This window comes from Eschscholzia californica, unplaced genomic scaffold (genome assembly GCF_041429995.1).
Source record: "Eschscholzia californica isolate CP2 unplaced genomic scaffold, dmEscCali1.0.p SCAF_4, whole genome shotgun sequence".
In the NCBI taxonomy this organism is placed as follows: Eukaryota; Viridiplantae; Streptophyta; class Magnoliopsida; order Ranunculales; family Papaveraceae; genus Eschscholzia; species Eschscholzia californica.
In genome coordinates, this window is record NW_028238461.1 from 39,038,389 (window position 1) to 39,058,365 (window position 19,977).

General features: G+C 35.8%; 1 protein-coding gene across 1 annotated transcript in view; it reads right to left on the reverse strand.

Annotated features, from left to right (window-relative positions):
- Positions 1–3,181: 3,181 nt before the first annotated feature.
- EDD1 (glycine-tRNA ligase) overlaps positions 3,182–19,977 on the reverse strand; it is a 29,124-nt gene continuing 12,328 nt past the window's right edge. Inside the window, exons 14-36 of the mRNA XM_086633656.1 lie at positions 19,292–19,378; positions 18,685–18,786; positions 17,891–17,954; positions 17,315–17,370; positions 14,871–14,942; positions 12,842–12,924; positions 10,965–11,013; positions 10,296–10,358; positions 9,679–9,768; positions 9,449–9,535; positions 9,283–9,354; positions 9,067–9,125; positions 8,719–8,812; positions 8,014–8,232; positions 7,697–7,791; positions 6,615–6,705; positions 6,319–6,423; positions 5,768–5,806; positions 5,126–5,215; positions 4,915–5,016; positions 3,914–3,995; positions 3,679–3,764; positions 3,182–3,500 (exon numbers count right to left, since the gene is read on the reverse strand). Coding sequence (XP_086489782.1) covers positions 3,402–3,500; positions 3,679–3,764; positions 3,914–3,995; positions 4,915–5,016; positions 5,126–5,215; positions 5,768–5,806; positions 6,319–6,423; positions 6,615–6,705; positions 7,697–7,791; positions 8,014–8,232; positions 8,719–8,812; positions 9,067–9,125; positions 9,283–9,354; positions 9,449–9,535; positions 9,679–9,768; positions 10,296–10,358; positions 10,965–11,013; positions 12,842–12,924; positions 14,871–14,942; positions 17,315–17,370; positions 17,891–17,954; positions 18,685–18,786; positions 19,292–19,378 — 1,986 coding nt within the window. The 3' untranslated portion in view covers positions 3,182–3,401. The remainder of the gene's footprint in view (positions 3,501–3,678; positions 3,765–3,913; positions 3,996–4,914; positions 5,017–5,125; positions 5,216–5,767; positions 5,807–6,318; positions 6,424–6,614; positions 6,706–7,696; positions 7,792–8,013; positions 8,233–8,718; positions 8,813–9,066; positions 9,126–9,282; positions 9,355–9,448; positions 9,536–9,678; positions 9,769–10,295; positions 10,359–10,964; positions 11,014–12,841; positions 12,925–14,870; positions 14,943–17,314; positions 17,371–17,890; positions 17,955–18,684; positions 18,787–19,291; positions 19,379–19,977) is intronic.

Here is a 19,977-nt window from a genome sequence, read left to right on the forward strand (position 1 = left end):
TTTTACCCCTAAAATATGACAGTCTCGCGAAAATAACCATAGAAAGATGATCAACTTTACATAATTCTCTCTTATTCAATAAACAGTCACCTATGCCTTGTTACGACAAACGTAGATCGTTGTTGAATTCTCAAAAAAATAAACAGTCACCTAATTTTAACTTTTAATCTTTGTTAACTTTTTTGTATTGATCACATACTTAGCGTATGAACCCGTACTCGTAACACCTTGAACCCAAAACCTAAAGGGTGGAAATCAAGTTTGTAACTACGTTTTTCAGGAAATAAACAGCAAAACCTAAGGTATATAACTGAACTTCAGCCTATCTCTTCCACTAACCAAGTTTTTCAGGAAGAACAATGGTGCCCTCCATCACAGGGAGAAGTGAAGATAAATTTCGATGGGGCTTATAAACAAGGAAAAGCATCATGTGCAGCACTGGCTAGAGATGAAGAAGGTAATATATTAGGGATTCGATCGAGAAATCTCCATCCAAAATCGGCGATCCACAGTGAAATAATGGGTGTTAAAGAGGGACTGCTACTTGCGGCTGAACTAGGGCTTGAGCATTATATAATGGAAGGAGATGCTAAATATGCCCTAGAACTCATCTCAGACGTCGATCTGGAGGTGCCCTGGCGAATATCAACGGAGATAAATGAACTTCGTCATATCACCCAAAATACCCCTATTATTTTCTGTTTCTGCCCTTGGAATTGCAACAAAAAGGCACATGATCTGGCGGTTGCGGTTTTACCCCCAGACTAATCGCACCACGCGGTTTTAGTACCAATACGGTTAAATTTTAGTTACGTTTTAGACCTTCTACTGTTTTTTTCTTGTCTTATTGAGTTAAGAGAAAAACTAGAAACTATATATTGTAACTCTTTATCATTTAATGGATATTTCTGCTAAAAAAAAAGACTTTGTAACTACGTTGTGAAGGGTTAGCAACTTCTAGTTTTGTTCCCTTTTTCTCAAAACAACTTATTTCTAATTTTTTTTCTCAAATTAGTCTGAAGTTGATTACCCGGGAGGGTCAATCGACCATCTGCTGGGCGAGTTACTTTTCTCTATTCTTCCTTTCTCCACCTTCTTCTCTGCCTTCTTTCTCTTCCTTACCTACATCTTTCTCCCTCTCTCCCGTCTCTTACTCAAACAAAGGGGAAGAGAGAGAGAGTGACACCCTCTATATCAATACCTTATCTTTTGGCCTCATGTGATCGATCAAAGTAATTGTACGCTTCCGTAATGCACTCAAGAGACATTATAGCACAAACTTATCTTGTTTGACATCGGTAAATGGTCATTATCATAATATGCAAAGTAAAATTGTTCGTGCTCTATGAACACAAGTTTGTTAGTAGTAGTGTTTGAATAAAATCTAATAACTACTTCTATTGAGCTAAAGAGACTTTCACCCACAAACTACTTTTGGATTGTTAGTAGTAATGTTTTGTCCCACATCTTTCAAAGAGAAAAACAAGCTTGTGTTTATAAGGATAAAGTTGGGAGTAAAGGGGTGTGGCCCTTGGGGTTACAATAGAGTTCTCCGGAGGAGAGACCCATCACTTTTTAGAGGCACCCTTACCTTAGGCACACTTAGATTTATATCTTTCACACCCTCGCGGGTCGGGTCACCGACCCGACCCGACCCGGAACTCGGATCCGGACCCGATAAATAGGGATAAACTCCCAGAAGGAAAAATACACAGAAACAATTCGTCTTCTATCTCTCTCTCAGTTTCTTGTTTTCTTCTCTCTGCCTTTAAGTTCTGTCAAAATCAGGAGATCAGAATTGAAGTTTGCTTCTTCAATTTCTGATAAGGAATAGTTGAATCCTAGGGGACTACGTTCAAATACTGCAAAAGCAATACCTAATTCTACGGTAGCAGGGGCGTTTAAAGTCTTCAGGAAAGCGAGTTAAACTTGTGCCTCTGTTCCACCATTACTATACTACGGTCTATTTTGCAGGTTCATTCTCTCTGGTTGGTTCGATTACTACTTGATTTAAGCTCTGCAAAAAGATAAGTCATTTACTTAATTTACTGTTTATTGCTTATTTAAATTCTGCTCTTACTATTTGGTTTTTAGTACTATTTTATTAACAAAGTTACACCTAGTATATAAAAAAATGCCCGTACATATTGGTGATCAAGGTATAGTACTAGTTGCGAGGGATGTCGATGGACACTCGAATATCTGTACTCGATCTTGGATTTGTATCCGAAATATTCAAAAATTCAGATATCAGAAACGAATATATTATCACATATTTTTTGAATATCAAATACAAATATTGCAGATCCAAAAATGTGCTTAACATATAATCATTAAATACATATAATAGACATCAGATAGATACATAATAATCAATATTCACTTCATATGAGATAGTTCGTTGATATATCCGAAAACTCCTGGTTGCGAGTGCAGATGCATGCGGTAAATATACTTCCATATCAGATAGTTTGAGTAATGTGAAACAAATCCACAAACTGCATTGTCCATCCTTAGGCATCCATTGACCCCCCTACTGGTTTGAGTGAGGGTGGAGGTGTGATACTGGTCCTAGTGACAAGGATGGAGGTGTGATGGTGAACAAGATGGTGATAGTGGAATTGCTATGGATAGTGGCACTCCACACATGATAATAATCTTCAATTAATCTCAAGCAGATGACAGAGTACTAGTATGAATGAGATTTTGCTTGGGTTGTGGAGAAATAGGCTGATGAGAGGGGCTCATTATGCAGTAATCCTTCAATATTGGCCATCACAATTGGCAATAACAATCATTTGTAGCCTGTGGCATAATAGCGGTTGACTGATTTAAAATCTGATTTCGAGGAGGCTGCCGGGAGTTCGATGTTTTGGAATTTTACCTCGTCACGAAACAATGATGGCGGAGATTAGTGTTTGAAATGTCGGGTTTGTAAGTGTAGAGTTGTTCAAAAATGAAATGGATTATAAGTGCAGGTACTTGTTTACCATACCATTTGACAAGAAAACCCAGCAAGTAAAATGAAGGGGAAACCGAAGAAAATGAATCAACATCCTTTTCCTTCTTTTCTTGTGTGTTGTTCTCATAATTTAAGAGGCCAAAAGGACAACTTGTCATAAATTAAGGGGCAAATAGAATTAACCCTACAAATATCAAACAAGAAAGAAAAACTTCATCCTTTGGATCAGTAAATTTCTACTTTATTTTGCTTCAGAGATATTAAATTACATAATCCATACAAGTTAATAAATTACACAAATTTCAATTTAATAAAAAAAAATGTTGAGAGAACATATACTTGACAGAAACAAAAAGTGCACAAAATCCAGATATTGGAATTTATGAGGAGAATAATGCTGCTGGAAAAATGTACTGTAAATGATAATAAACTCAAAAGCCTAAAAGCCGGGCAAAACTGAGAGATCTGCTATCCCTTTTGGAAGATCTGCAATTTGCTTTAGTAATGCAAGCCTGTTCTTCCTAACTCTTTCATCCTCCTGCATCCAAGCAATCAAAAGTGGATTTTTTTACGTGATTATCTTACTCGTGGCAACTGTAACGAGCATAGAACGTTCCAGAACCATTTTAACATTTTCTTACGATTATATTAACTATCAACTATCAAGGATGGTAAAATGAAACCATTGTTAGACAGTACAATGGGAAAGAGCATACCGCCATTACGAAGACATGGTTAAAGAAATTCTCAAGTGGTTGCAACAGTTGCGATGATGTTTCAACAAAAATGTCAACCTCAACACCTGGAAAGGAATACACAGAAAGCAAATTCAAGGGTCATCCCTTATTCATCACCAAATTTAATCCACCTAAAAAGGAAAATTCGTACAACTAAAAAGTGGTATTAAGGATGGAGGACCTATACATTCCATTTTCAAAGAGATAATCGTACCAGGATGAACTTTGGATTTTACTTGCAAGAAAGCATTCCATAATTCTCTCTCTTCATTCGTCTCGAAAACTTCCTCGTTTACCTAGTAAGATAAACAAAATTTTAGTGAAGGTGCTCCACTCAGTCTACTCTATGAAGACACATTATAAAGAAACAAACTCTAGTCTAATATGAGAAAAAAAACCTCCAGAAACAAATTGAAGTATATGATACTACAGTTTGAAAGTTTATCTTTATGAGGGATTATTGCCCTTGCACAATGAATGACACTAGCAAAACATTGCTTGGACAAGGATTAGATTTAAGGACTAATAAGTGTCAGGAAAAATTGTCACCATTGTAGCCAAAGGAAGTGCCCTAGAGACCCGAAACCTACCTTTATGTTTTCTCAAATTCATATACATATTACACATTTTACAAAGTAAACTACAGGTCCCAAGAATTGAAAGCAATATCTACTGGGTTTTGGAGGGGCATTGCACAACTACCGGGCCAATAAATGACAATTTAAGTTTAGAGAAAGAGAAGTACATAAACATCTTAATCAGAGGAAGAACGACATGTTAACCTCAGAAGCCTTTCAAATGTTGCTTTCTTCAAGCCACCAATATACTACTTCAAATACGTATGACATACATGCAAATACTTCTCTCAGAGAGTTTTAGTTAAGTAAAACAGAAATGCTTATTTTGGAAGCAATGACATTTTCACAAAGGCTGTTCCAAGAAGATCTTAAGAACAGTATAAGCATTTTACTTGAAATATGCAAACAGAAAAATACCAGGTTGGGTCTTAGTCTCTTAGATGGAATTTAGCAGGATAAACAAGAAAACGACAGCAAATGTGATGATTTCTGCAGCGAACACGTTCTAGTAAATGCTTTTAAGTTACTCGCAATAAATACTGATCAGTGTATAACAAGTTTCAAGACTGATCAACTACGACTTTTGTGTTTATACATTAGAGCTTTAAAAGTAGGTCTTTAGTCATAATTGAAGTACCTCCAAATCAGCATCCATATCTTTGCCGCGGATAATTCTTGTTGGACGAGAATATGCTTCTACAACTTTACTTAGAAGCTCACCTTTTGACAGGGTTTCCATCTATGGTCAACATTGGGTCCATAATTAGAAAAAGGAACTTCTGAGATATGTTTCATGATGTTGATGAGGGAACTGCATTGTATTATTCCACACTCGCAAATTAATGTACCTTAACTGCTGATTTAGTAGCCAGGCACGGCCAATTTCCACGCTCCAACAGAACTGATCTTACAACTTCAGGACTTATACCTTTATCTACCTGTCAGAAATACATAAAGTAACATGAATGGAAGTCATCTCAGCTTCCCACCATGGAAAAGCTTCCTTTAGATACCATGGTCTAAGATTAGCTAAAGACAGAATAAGTTGTCACTAAAAAGACAAGGGAGCTTCAGTAAGGATCACTCGACTAGGGTAAGCCGTGAACCTTGGAATTGAAAACAATTACTCATGTCCTACTACAATGCCGTACAAGGGAGTTACAATCAAAACGACAGTTTCTTCTTATTCATACCACCTGATTAGAAAACGATACAGAAGCTTGAAAAACAACGAAAACTTAAAAGATCAACTAGAAGACAATAAATAATGCAACAAAGAAAAGAAATAGTGATATGAGATGTTTGTATAATACTAGGCTCGCCGCCTTAAGGTTGAGAACTACTTCATGATGTAAAAAAAATTCTCAATTAAGGTTAAACATAAGAACGCTTAAGGTCCTAAAGTTTCTCTATGATGTTGTACTTCATATTCGCATGAAGGTCAAAAGGTACAGATAATGTTAAAAGGAAAGAGATCTAAAAGCACATACCAAAAATTGCTCCAGTCTACGTGTCACAAATTGTTGCACCTAAAAGAATTAACACTAACCACATAAGATAGGTGGAATACCAAGAGAAATAAACAAGCTGAGATCAGATATATTTAGAATAATCGGAGTTCATAAGTGAATGTGCCATGGAATCCTACTGAGCACCAAGTATGCTAATGCACCATGGCTGATCATCCGTTCCAAGAGAATGGTAAAAATTATTACAAAACATCAGACAGTGGATATACACGCGTAGTTGGGTTAGCGAGTTGGATCAGGCTCTGTGGCAGCTCATGCCTTAGCAAGTTTGAAAATAATTCAACTATGGTTATTCTTTTTTTCTTCATCATATTGGTGGAGCTTTGAATTGTAGTAGAAAGTTAATATTGTATTTTTCTATATAAGAAATATTATATTTATCATTTATGTATATAGCCACTGAGTTTGGCTGAATCTGATAGTAACAACTTAGAGGCATACAACATCGAATCGTTTGTAGATAATTCACCATGTGACCTGTAATTCCTAAAATTAAAGCAAAATATACTCACTTCATTAATTATACTTCCATCTATTGGGAGAGGTTGAACTTCTGCTGCAAGTTGCAAGGCATTCTTCAAATCCAGGTTCTTGTCATTTTCCACCAGTATCTGGACCTGTTTGTAGCACCATATTTTAATGAAGCGAATCGGGCAAGGTTTGTGATTTATTTGTTGAATTTTTCCATATGCAAGGGCATACTACCTAAATTTTTTAAAAGGAAAACTTTTCTTTGTAGGTAGCTACCCTACTTAAATTTGTATTTTGTACCGTTTTATCATACAAGAGAAAAGGAAAGAAGCCTTACAAGACCATAAGACATCCTTCGCAAGCCAAACGGATCATTAGTTGAACTTGGTTGACAGCCAACTCCAAATAAGCCTACAAGGCTATCAAGTCTGCAGAATGCAGAGGAAGATTTGTAAGAAGCAAACTCTAACGGAACCACTCTTATTCACACTTACAGAAGAGGCAAAAGAACACTACAGGATAATAGTTAGCAAATAAAAGTTACAAACTTGCAACAACTCATGAACAAAAGAACGACAAAGTTAAGGCATAATAATGTGCTTCTCTGTCAATGTTATATATTACAGCAAAGTTTGTGGACCAAAAAATTACACAGCTAGGCAGTCAGAGCATCAACTGCTCATGATAATAAGATATGGGGAATTCCCCTCTCCCTCTGTTGCTAATCTTGTTGACAGAGGCAAGTCAATATAAGGGCTCGGTCATATATAATTAAGAGAAATTTTAATGCATATATATATATATATATATATTTATATACATTCCTGACAAACTACTACTACAAAATCAAAACAAAAGAATCTCCAGTTTATAAAATGAACCAAAATACTAATAAAATCACCACATTATTAGTAAAGATTCATAGTCTAGTATTACATTATTGGAAGATAGTAAAATACCAATTTATTCAGGAATTAGTAAGACGGCCAACTCTGTTAATACATACTCATAGAATTCATTACTTTGGGAAACTAAGTAAAGGAACATCTCTTAGTTGAATTAGTGGGTTGTCAACTAGTGTAACCGAGAAGTGTTCATGACTCATGAGTACCCTGGGAGTACGCAGGATTATAATACCACAGGCTCACCGCTCATCAACTCTCAGTTACATTTCTCAGCTCTCTGGGTCAATAAGCAACTGTTTTTCAATAAAGTAATAAACTTTTTCTCCAAAAAATAGTAAGTTTAGTGAATATAAGTCAATGGAATTCCTTATGCACGGGCAATGCAAAAGATCCTTCCATTTTCAAACTTAAATAACCCTCTGCACAGAATTACCATACCTTACAAGGAGGTTTGCACAGAATTAAACACTACGTGTTCTAAAATAAAGAATAGGTACTAAGCAGAATGTGATACCTATCAGCAATTGCCAAGACTATTCCTACATCTGTTTTTGGAAGTATATCTCCGGAAGATCTAGGCAGTGTGATCTCAAATAAAGCCTCTGCAATCTGTAATGCAGAAATATTTAAAGAAAATCAGTCAATTCTTATTATGGCATTCAATCATGTGAAATAATTCTTGGTATCATTCTGACGTAAACATGAACTGGAATTTTCAGCGAGGAAGTTGTTTGTTAGGCTGCAACCTTACTTACATGCTCGACTCGAATTATATCAAATTAACATACTCCAGAATGTTGCAAAAACAACCATAACAAATAACATACATACCTCTTCTGAGTAACCATCTCTCAATGCATAATGGCGTGCCATTATTCCAGAGAGGGAAGTAAATTCTGTAACAACTGCAGTCGCAAGATCCGACATAGCTAATGATGCAGCCTGCTGAACATTTGGTAGCTTATCTTCATCTAGTCCCATTGCCAAGCTTAATTGAGCAACTGTTTTTTGGATGCGTGTCATCTTGTCCAGCATTGTCCCTAGCTTTTCCTATTTATTTTGCAAAGAGAGTTAGAGATGATTGGGATCCCTGAAAATCAAATCTAACAGCAACTTTTTGAGATTACTCAAAGCATCTCAACAGTTGGCTTTTTCAGAGCAAGTCCAGTGCAAAAGCTTCCTAAGTTATCAGGGTCAGGGTCAAGGCCAAGGTAGTCTGCAACACATATTGGCTGTAACTCATGTTTCCTGACACTCTAATCTCTTAAAATCATAAAAAACACACTGTAACGAAAGTCTAGTTGATTTACTCAGCCTAAGTCCTAAATACTACCATAAAGCTCAAAACAAGAGTTTCTCATTGTAAGAAAGTAAATATGATGAAATAAAGGTTTTTATTTTGCTTGTTACTGTAGAGAATCATAGAGCTACAAAAGAATAATAAGTTGACTCAAGTAGATGTACAAATTCAAGGAGTTCCCCAATTGTTACTACAAGAATGAGATTGGTGATTCAATATCAAGGGAGCAGACTTACGTGAAAAAGGATCCCTTTCAGCAGGTCCCGGAATTCAAGAAATCTTTTATTTGTGTCCATCTCATAGAAAAACTTAGCATCCTCATAGCGAGCTCTGCATCAATAGCATAGATATTCAAGAAATCTTTTATTTCTATATAAATCTTTTATACGTGTAAAAATTAATTTCACATCTCCCGACATTATATCACATTTTCTTAATATTAATTCAAATTTTTCAAAAAAGAAAATTCACGTCTCTTGCACTTATGCAAAATCACTTCAAGAAATACTTTAGGTGTGAGGAGACCAGCCACCACTACAAGTAAATTTGTGCCAGAACATGTAGAATAAACAGGACAGATGTACCTTAGTACAGCTTCATTCCCTTTTCGTACTACACTCTCATTGATTGGTCCGTTTGCCACCTATAAGGAAAATATTGAACTTCAAATTTTAGGAATGTATATATATATATATATATATATATATATATATATATATATATATATATATATATAAGAATATCAATAAAAAGTCATAAAAGAGCCTTAAAAGATCACAATATTAGTCTGGTTATCTTACAGCAATGAAGTTAGGCAGTAGTCTTCCGTGGGTATCTGTTATTGGGAAGTACTTTTGATGCTTCTGCATTACCTGCAGAGGCAGTGGAGGAAATTATTAGGGAGCTCATGAATGCACAAACATATTTTATTAATAGCCTAGCAAATGCTAAAAATAGATATCCTACCATTATTAATAGCTCTTTAGGGAGCTCTAAGAAAGATTCTTTAAACTTTCCAAGTATCGGAACTGGTGACTCAATGAGATTCACAACCTGCAAAATTCAATGTTGATAAAGAATAAGATGTTAATAACATGTTTCCAGCTTACCCACTTGGGGATATAGAATAAGATGTTAATAACATGTTTTTCTCTAATATATTCATTCAAAGTTTCAAAAAAAAAAGGATAAGACACCTCTTCTAGTAAGTTCTTAGGCATAATCAGACGCCCACCAGCACTTTCTGCTAGAGAATTGGAGTGCTCTAAAATTATTTTCCTGCGCTCCTGTACCGTCAAATGTAATCAAAAACTGAAAGTATATAACAATCATTCATTTCAATCTGTTTCTAAATATCTGCAGCTGTAAAATTGGCCGGCGCCATGTGGCCGCTCTTTTTGGTTATAGAGATTCTAAAAATTTCCAGAAAAAGGTAGTTGACAAAAACATTTTTATCTCTGGACTAGTTTTTATTTTTATGCCTAACGGATGATTTCCATGTTCATTCTTCAACGTTTGTTTCTGGGGTGGTCTATGAAATATTAGTGGACTTCTTGCTCCTCAGGGGCAGGAAGAGAAAGAACTAAGACCCCTTTATAAAAAGTTTGAGTCCAATTGTAACCTAAAAACTGAGCCTCCCCCAAGCAAAGAGCCCACATAAAATTTCAGACTTTCCAAATACCCCCTTAGGAACCATCTACAATACCAATACGTGGTCCATATAGAGCCGTCCATAAAATTCTATCCTTTTCACAAACCAATATTTCACATGCGGATGTTTAATACATTAGATTAAAGATCATTTAAAACATACCTCAATTTCAACTAAGAGCCCTGCTTTCTTCATTACATCTAAATATGCTTCGGCATTTTCAACCTGTGGAAAGTTAAGCCATTACATAAACGAGAACATGATGATTCATTTAAAAAGGACAAGAAGAAAGAAACAAAACTTTACGAAGTTAACAAGAATTCAAAGATGAAAATATCAAATATTAGGAGAAGCAGCAACATCTAAAAGATAAAAGTCCCTAAAATAAGACACCAATAACTCTTTACCTAGAATTTTTTTTAAATGTCCTCTCTTTCTATCTTCAAACACAACCAGATGGGCGTAAAAGTTTTAAATTCATTGCACTGTGGTTGATGCTCCGTGATGTAAGTTCATCAGCACTTCAGCAGTATTTCTCTATAAATTTCTAAAGGATGAAATGTGCCACTAAGATTGGAAGGATATAAATGGACAAGCTAAGAGAAATAAAACCGAAGGCCTTTATTAACTAATAAAGAAAACAAATCGTACTTTAGTATGTCTTTTTTTCATAGCTGTACACAGCCAGTCTGATATCAACCTCTAGTAGAGAATGTGCTCAAGGAATCAATGACAAAATGAAAAGAACTAGAAATGCTACAACTTACAACATAAATAGAGAACATCACACAGAACCTATATAAAAACATTCTTAAAAGTGTACTGTAGTACCTCAATAGTAGCTGAAGGAGTATTGCGAAGACCATAAGATCGGGTCCCACTATAATAGACAAGTAAATATCAGTGTACAATTTTTTTCATCAAAAAACCCCTCGTAGATCATCCATCGAGTTCAACAAATTCACCCTATTATCAATTATTTGTAAGAAAAACTACAAATTCATAAGTGAAACATGCCAAGGACACAGATGAAAGGAATGAAATTTCCTGAAATTGCACCAAAATTTCGCAAAACGTTTCCTGAATTTAGATTAGGTGCACGAAATCACACTTGCAACAATTTCCTGCATAGTTTCCACCAACATGATGGAAATTTCGACTGAAATTGTTGGAAATTTCGAAATTTCCTCCGACATAATGGAAATCTAACAAAAAAGTCCGGAGAAACTGTAATTAAAGACATATCAATTCCTTTATCTTTTTCATCTTCAATTTCTTCTTCATTTCTCATAGATGTCTCTTTATTTTTATGTTATGTCTTAATGTTTCTTAAATTTTTTTGAATGATTTACCCTCTGACTTAACTACCTAAATTGGTTTTATCTCAGTAACACCCCTGATATAATTGTATAATCGATGATACCTTCTCAAACTAACAGAGTTTGTTAACTATTATCAGTAAATATGTTATCTTCTGGGTTTTATTTTAAAGAAGTTATTCAATTTACACCCGAACGTAACTGTGTAATTGTCAATACCCCCTCAAACTAATAGATTTTGTTAATCCGTTATAAACATCATTTTTATGCTTCATTATGGTTTAATAATCTTGTTATATACAATTGCATCGTATTCATATCATTTCCATGGATTTGTAAGTTTCCACACTAACCGAAATATTTTGAAGAAACGTTTCCGATTGGGGACTGACTGAAATTTCCACCGAAACCGAAATTTTATTCCTTGCAATTATGGTGGTTCAGGTGCTTCAAATTATTTGCAAAGCAGCAAATGTTTCTTGCTTGATACCCATGTGGTTTACGTAGACTTAGTGAAGAAGACTTTGAGATCCGTGGTCAAGTTCTCATTGTAGTGATGATTTTCCAAAGATCGATATTTGGCTATTGATCCCAAGATATATTATTGGCTGCCAATAAAAAGAAAGTGTTGATTGCAGAGATAGGAGGTGACACCGGTCCCAGCACCGATAGCACAAAAATTGTCGCGATAGATGGTTAGCGAATAGCGAGACATGCACATTATTGGCGTCGGCTAATATTGATGAAATACTAAAACGATGCAAATTTTATTAACTCGAACGTGAATTTATGTATTGTGAATTTTACCTGTGACGTAGTGTTACTCTAAATTCTAAATTCTGAATTACTTCAAATTTAAGATCAGTATAAACTATAAACTATAAAGCTTAAAGAAATTTGCATAGGGACAGGAGAACAAAAAGAAGTAATTAAACGATATTTCTTTTTTTGGAGTCAAATGATTTTACAAATACGTGCAAAGTATACAAGATATTAGAAAAGCATGGACCTAACAAACGAAAATGCTTCCCGAAGGCTAGTCATGATTCACAATCTTGTGATCATTGCCTTCCACTTTAAACTAAAATTCTTAAAGGACACACTATGCTATAATTTGGACGATTTGGAGGGATTGCATAAAACCATTTCAAAGACTGCGTAACTCAACTATTCTCTTTCTTAAAGACTTTTGAGAACCATGCAGTTTGATTTTCTAACCTCAATAGTTTGTAAAGGAACATCTCACAACTGATAAGGCTATCAAGATGTAATGCCAAAAGACCCTATTTCTCTAAACTAGACTAGTTCAGACCAACAAGAACACCTCCGCCTTTGAAATCAGAACCAATATTTGCCAATGTTGAAAAGCAGTATCCTACAAGTAGTTACCTCAAAACTCCAGCAAAGGTGAACGGTACAACAACATTTCCATGGAGAGCCAATATCCAACGAATAGGCCTACTAAACATAACCTGGAAGGAAAGGTAAAGGCATAGCAGCAAAAAAAGCATTTTACTTCGAGTTTAGATTCAATAAAACCTTGACCAACTCTGAGACGTCAACAAACGCTCCTCGGACATGGACAAGTGACTTTTCACAGATGTAAGCGCTGTGAAAGCCTTTAAATAAACTAGAACTACTAGTAGAAAGCAATCAAGAAAACAATGAAGAAGATAAGAAGCAAGCAATGAATCTAGTTTAACTCGAATTCTGAAAAAAATGCACAAAGAGGCTATGCAGTACGACTTGGCCGAGTCAGCCTAGTGACTCGGGACTCGGCTCGGACATACACCGAGCCGAGTCCTGACTCGGATCTGACTCGGGTCGTTACTAGTATATGCCAATTTTTCTTCCTTTATTTGTCACATATTAAATCTGTTTTTGAAAATATTCTAGAAATACCAAAATTTTCCGTTTCTTTCAAAAGATTATTAGTAGTAAGTTGCAATTACAAAGTTTATTAGTAGTAAGTATTTAAACCTTTGGAATAGCAAAAGATTTTCAAGAAATATACCAAAACATAGTTATAGAAAGTTGCAATTTAGTAGTAAGTATTTAAAATCTTTAGAATACCAAAAGATTTTTTAGACATAAAAAGAAAAAATTATTAGTAGTAAGTATTCAAAATATACCAAAGGATTTTCTGAATAAAATATTTAAACTACCAAAACATAGTTTTAGAAAGTTGCAGATTAGTTGTTAATTTTCAGTTTTGAAGTTTGAACATGATTACATTTTGAATTGCCGTATTAATCATATTATATGGAGTACATACATTAGTAACTACTTATGGGAAGCAATGAGATCGACTCTGGCTGACTCGGCCGAGTGACTCGGCTGACTCGCCCCCTGACTCGGACTCGGATCTTGGCCGAGCCGAGTCCGAGTCCGAGTCGTACTACTTAGCAAAGAGGACCTTCTACAGATTACGACTAGCACTACGTGTCTTAAAACCATGGAACTGGCCAATTACTTCGTGTCCTAGATGGTTGCTAGTTGTTACTTTAGGCCCTTCTTTGCATCTGCGCTACTATCATTAGGCCGGCGCTTTAGGGAAACAAGAAAATTTTCTGGGGTACAAAATTTTAAAGGGAATTGCGAATTTTGTCAAATTTTATGGGATACACATTTTAAAGGGAAATATACATCTTGTTCTTCCTCGTCTCCTCTTTTTTCTTCCTCCTCTCCTTCCAACACTACCACCTGTCCACCCCTTCGCCAGAATGGATAGAGAGATAGGGGTGAGGTGGAGAAGAGAGGAAGGAGGAGAGAGAAATAATGGTGTTGGGTGGAGGTAGTGGCCGGCACTCGGCAGAGGGGAAGAGAGAAAGATTTCAAAAAAAATTAATTAATTAAAGGTTGTCGGTGACCCTTACAGAAGTGGAGAAAGAATGGTGGTGGAGGTTAGGGGGAAACAAACAAAAAAAAGTCGGTCAAAATTTTATACCCCGGAAAATTTTCTTGTTTCCCCAAAGCGGTGGCGTATCACTATGTTTGTAGATTGTAGTAGAAAGCAAGGAAATGGGTAAGTATTATAATTTGAGAAATTGGGCAAAAGAAGGCCGTAAAGCAATAACAGTATAAGTTACTGCGTCTTTAGAGATTTCCATGTTTTTCACTTTTTAGCACTCATAAGGCTGCTCCAATCTTAAAAGGGTTTCCGTATGTATTCTTTTCACCATTCAAATTATAACGGAGTTGAACTTTATCTCATGTGCTGTTTTCTTTTATTGCTTTCTAGTAGTAGTTCTAGTTAACTCCAAGGCTTCTGCAGCATTAACAAAAAAAAAGTAGACTACAATTCGTAAAAACAAATGTGTAATCTATTACAAAAAGCATATGAAAAAACTATGGAAGCACAGAAGGAAAGCTAATTTTCAGCAAAAACTAAGTGACGAGAAACTAAATGTGCGTGTACCTGAGTATTCCACCGCATTGACTTTGGAAATGATATCTTAGCAATGGTACTAGGCAAATCTTCAGCTAGAACCTGGCATTAGAGCACATGAAATTGTAATTTAGAGTGGTGAAGCTTGATACAAGATTAAACCAGAAAATCTTAATACAATTAACTGAGCGCTTCTCTATTTGGAGGTCTGAAGTCAAGCAAATCCAACTTTGGTTTAAGATCGTAACGGAGAAGTATGGTGTCCACGAAAAATGGCAGATTACTAAGCGCAACAACGAGCCCTATAATTGTCGTGTGGAGGGTATAAGAAACCACTATGACTCCTTGTCCGAAATTACAAAGAGAAAGCTGGGTAACGGGAGGCAAACCAACTTTTGGTTGGATAGTGGTGCCAGGATAGTTTGCTCAAGGACCTCTTCCTGAAAAATTTCAATATCTCCAGAAAAAAGAATTGGAAGTAGCTCAGATGGGTACCTGCTTGAATGGGCCGGTCAGCTAGAAGCTATTCCTTTGAAGAGGCTTAAATGACTGAGAGATGGAAGAATGTTCTAACTTCCTAGCTATCCTAGAGGGGGTAGCTCTTAACGAGAATCAAGACCAGTCTAGATGGACGATCAATGATCAAGACCCAATCAATGTTATAAGAGAATCACAGGTGCCCAGCGGCCTCAAGATTTTAATCCAAAGGGGGTCTGGTGCAACCAGATTCCCATTCGAATCTCTTTGACAATCTGGGCCACGACTAAAGAGAAGCTTCCAACTTCAGAATTCAGATGCCCTGACGAAGAGAGGGATCATCCGTCCCATTGGTGTTCCAGATGCAAAAAGGCAGTCGAGAGTAATCCTCATCCTTTATTGCATTGCACAGCAGCAAAGGAGGTCTGGACTTCGTTCCAAGTTCTTTGAAGATCCCGTGATTTATGTCGGATAGCTTACACAACTGTATCTCCTAATGAAAGGAAGAGAGCCATGGGCCCTCATCCTCCATGCAATCATTAGGGGGATTAGGAAAGACAAAAACTAAATTCCCTTCGGAATACAGGTAGTAACAAATTAGAAACAACCCATATGCTTCGAGTGTCTCTATACACTGGAGTAGGCAACTCAATTGCGCACTAAGTTTATCTTTCTTAGATTACAGCGTAAATTGGAGGCGTTGGTTAGCACAATGTAGTGTCGGGGCTCTTTGTCGCAGACTGAGTCTGCTCCTGTCCAGTTCTGCCTTTTTAGGTTCCGGGAGCGTGTTTTTTCTCCTCTTTTTGAATTTAAGCAAATTATCAAAAAAGAAAAAAAAAAAAAAAAAAAAAAAAACAGGAAAGGTGGGCCACCTTAAAGGTTTATGCAAAGAGTGACGATCATTTTGGCATTATGATGAGATGACTTAGCATGAGCATTCTGAAACGAAATCTCGACAGAGGATTCCATTAGTGCATACATCTTCCATTAGTGTACATCTTCCATTAGTGTACTTACTTATTGAGCTCATCAGGGCTGAAATGGTCACTTTCATCTTCAACCTCTCCAAAGGATTCCACAAACCTTGCATTACCTAAAACTTTGATTCTCCAGTTTCTCATTACTCCTCAAAGGGTTCAACAATCCAAGGTAACCTAGGCAAATATCTAATTTTTCGTATTCCGGACTCTTGAATAGCAAGAGCTCGTAAGGAAATTGGAGGTAATCACAGACAACAAGTCCTAATCAAGCACTGTGGATATAAAAACTGGATTCAGCAATACTAATGTGATTCTGGACCAGCAGGGACTAGAAAATTTACGTTTAATATCATCCGAAGAAGCTCGGGTGAATTTATGCTAGTATTACTACTTATTTGGATTTCAATAGGAATTAATCAGAAGCAGTCATGCCAATTCAAAATCAGATAATAGCCAACAGATTCTTCTTTAGTGACTTTCGCTAGCAAAATCCAAATGTCATGCACACATGTTTACTTCGAGATTGGGAATTATAAATCAAACCATTCCAGAAAACTAAACTTTCCAATTTGAATCACCACCTAAAATGAAACAGAGCATTTCAGTATTCTAGGCATGCTAATTCCATCCATCTCTGTTATTTGTCATATGCTTCAATGTTTCAACCTAACCTTTCCATCACATTCTACTTCTACCTTCCGGCCTCTGCAAATCTGATTTCTACTTCAGATAGATTCTAGTTTCACAAAGAGTTTGTAACTTTGTATACCCTCAATTTCGGATTCTCTATGTCACAATCCTCAAGGAGCTCGTCTCTTAATAATTACACATCTTGCACTCGAAATATTTCGCATGCATGGTTTAACTTCACAGGGACATAATAACAGTCCCCGAAAGTGGTATGCTATTGTTTATTATAAAAACAATTTCAGTCCTCAAGGACAACCAAATCTTTTTAAACTCTTACAAATAACTCATATTCACAAATAATTAACATGTAAAGGATCTCTCATGTACCTCTACAGCAAGTCGTGCCGACTCCATCACACGAACATAAGCGTATTCTGTCTTCCCTGCCACATAAAAAATATAACGAGGGTCAAAACTTTTATGGAGAACAATATATAATCCAATATAACCGAATCTGATATGTATGTGTTATATACAAAACATTCACTTGTCATTCCATATACTCACTAGGAAAGTAACACCTTCTAGCAAAAATTTTGGTTAAGAACTTGAACGAAGAAGTAAAATAGTAGACAAAGTCGCCTTAGGTCCATTTTTGTGTCGTTAGGTGATCACGTTAATAAAGCAACTCGACAAAGTTCTGATTTTGATTGCAGGATAGGAACACAATGCGTTTGAACATAGAAAAAGTGTCAATTAAAGAAATGGTGTGAACCAAAACCTTAAGGCCCTCCTTAAGAGTTGGTTGCAACTACTGAAGGAAAGACGTTCCAATTTTTTAATTTGTTCAGATACTATTTCTTGTTACATCTATAGATTTATAATGGTAAGCTTCCAATTTTAGTTTACTATTAAAAAAAACCTCATACAAGTACTTTTTATAACAAGTCCGACTTAACTCACCGTCAGTCTTCTTATAAATAGAGTTAACTGATGCACCGTATTTACGACAAAATCCCTCAGCAGCCTGACAAAGGGGAATAGAATAAGCAGATCAATAACTAGATTCAGATATTGTAAATGGAAAAAGGAAAAAGTGATAAGAGCTACTTGACACATTAATCCCTTAAAATCGTGTTTCAATCATGGTAATGATGGAGCTGTAATACCATTATACCAGTATTTTATTATCAGTTTAAAGATTTAACAAGTCTTAAATGTAGCAAAAGAAATCATTGCATATAGCTGCTCCAAAACAAATCTATTTATTCCAGTTACAAGTTTGTAGAAGGTTAGACCAAAATTCAGTCAGGAGAAAAGACAAATTGACAGAACAAAGAAGAAAAAGAATAATACAAGGGAAGAGGAGAATAAAGTTTTATTGACTCCTTGCACACATTTCCCCTATTATCAAGATATTATGAAGTTAGAAAGAAGAAACGAGACCCCGTCGGAGTCCAACGGCAAAATGTACTTGGAAAACCTTCAATCTTTAGAAACTACTAAATACTAAAAAGGAACAAAGCACTCTAGTCAGCGACTCAGCGTAATATCATAGTCAGAATAAATTCTGACGACTCAAGAGTCTCCACCGAATTAATATGAATTGGTAATAAGATGAGCAAAATTTGTCTACTTGTAACAACTAAGTCAAGAATTGCTTTAAACTAGACCTATGCCATGGCTTGCAAGGAATTAAATCAAGATGATTCAAACACCCAGGAAACCAAAACAAACATAAGCAAACCAGTGTAGACCTTAGTGGTGTTTCCTTGTTGGTCAAATGCCTTTGCTACAGGAGGTCCCCGAACTTCAACCTCATTCGCCACTTGCTTAGAACACAAGTTCTTGACAAGAACCTACAAAAACAATGGTGAAGGATTATTAGAATCAAGACAATGCCGAAGGATTTTGTGAATGTATTACTACGAGGAAACATTTGAAGAATCGAATTCTGGAAAACCAATAAAACTGCAGTATTCTTTGACCTCAACTCCTGATACACCTTAAAGACCTTGTGTAGTCAGTAACCATAGCTTATAGATCATCCAAATCAGCATCATAACATAGTAGGAATTGATTAGAATGTGGTCTCATTGTCTCAATGGCCATCAGTTTGTGCAAAGTTAGTACAGAAAAGAACGCGGGAAAGAAACAAAATACGAGATTTTAGTTATGATACTGCAATGACAATAAGTAGCAAGTGCCATACTCTAATGACATAAGTGGAATAAAATATGCCAAAGACAATCTCTGGTGACCCACCTTTAACCAGTATAATGTTGCCTAGTCTACAAACATTTATATCAAAAAACAGATATCAAGTGTACATGGAAGGCAAGGAATGTGCGTTGGAAAACATACAACTATTCTGCGAGGGGTACCACATGCAAACACTTCTCCATGGCTCAATCTTTGTTTTTCTAGCAACTGAATGATTAGATGCTTAAGCTGCAACCACCAGCAAATCACAGTAAGACATTATATAGCAGATCAGATCGTAGTGAACAACTGATGCAGGCCATCATTGGAAATAACAATGAAGAATGACCATAACCAAAAGAATTTTCATAATTTGAGTTAGTCAAGCAAAAAAAGATAAACTTAACTGATTAAGTGATTATAAGCAATATATATACGACATGTACCCTAAGGGCACATAGTAAGCATTTAATTTCTATATTGGAAATGTAAAATTTTCACTTAATCTCATTATTCTTTTCAACCTGATATAATTTCCATTTTTACCCTTCAGTAAGTATTAACATTTCTAACTACTGTTGTTCTCTTACTCTGTCAATCTTCCCTCTACAAACTAATTCTTTTTTTCTTTTTGAGTTATTTTTCGTGTTAATTAGGATTTTTTTTTCTCCGTACTCTAATTTTTTTGAAAACTTTGAATTAATATTAGAAGGAAAAAGAAAACGAAGACTGTACATGGTGACTCGGGGTAGCTTACACTATTACATATTCAATATGCCCCCCCAATTCGACACAAAATCAAAGTACGAATAAGCCCTAGCCCACACCAATGACCTACTCCAATGATA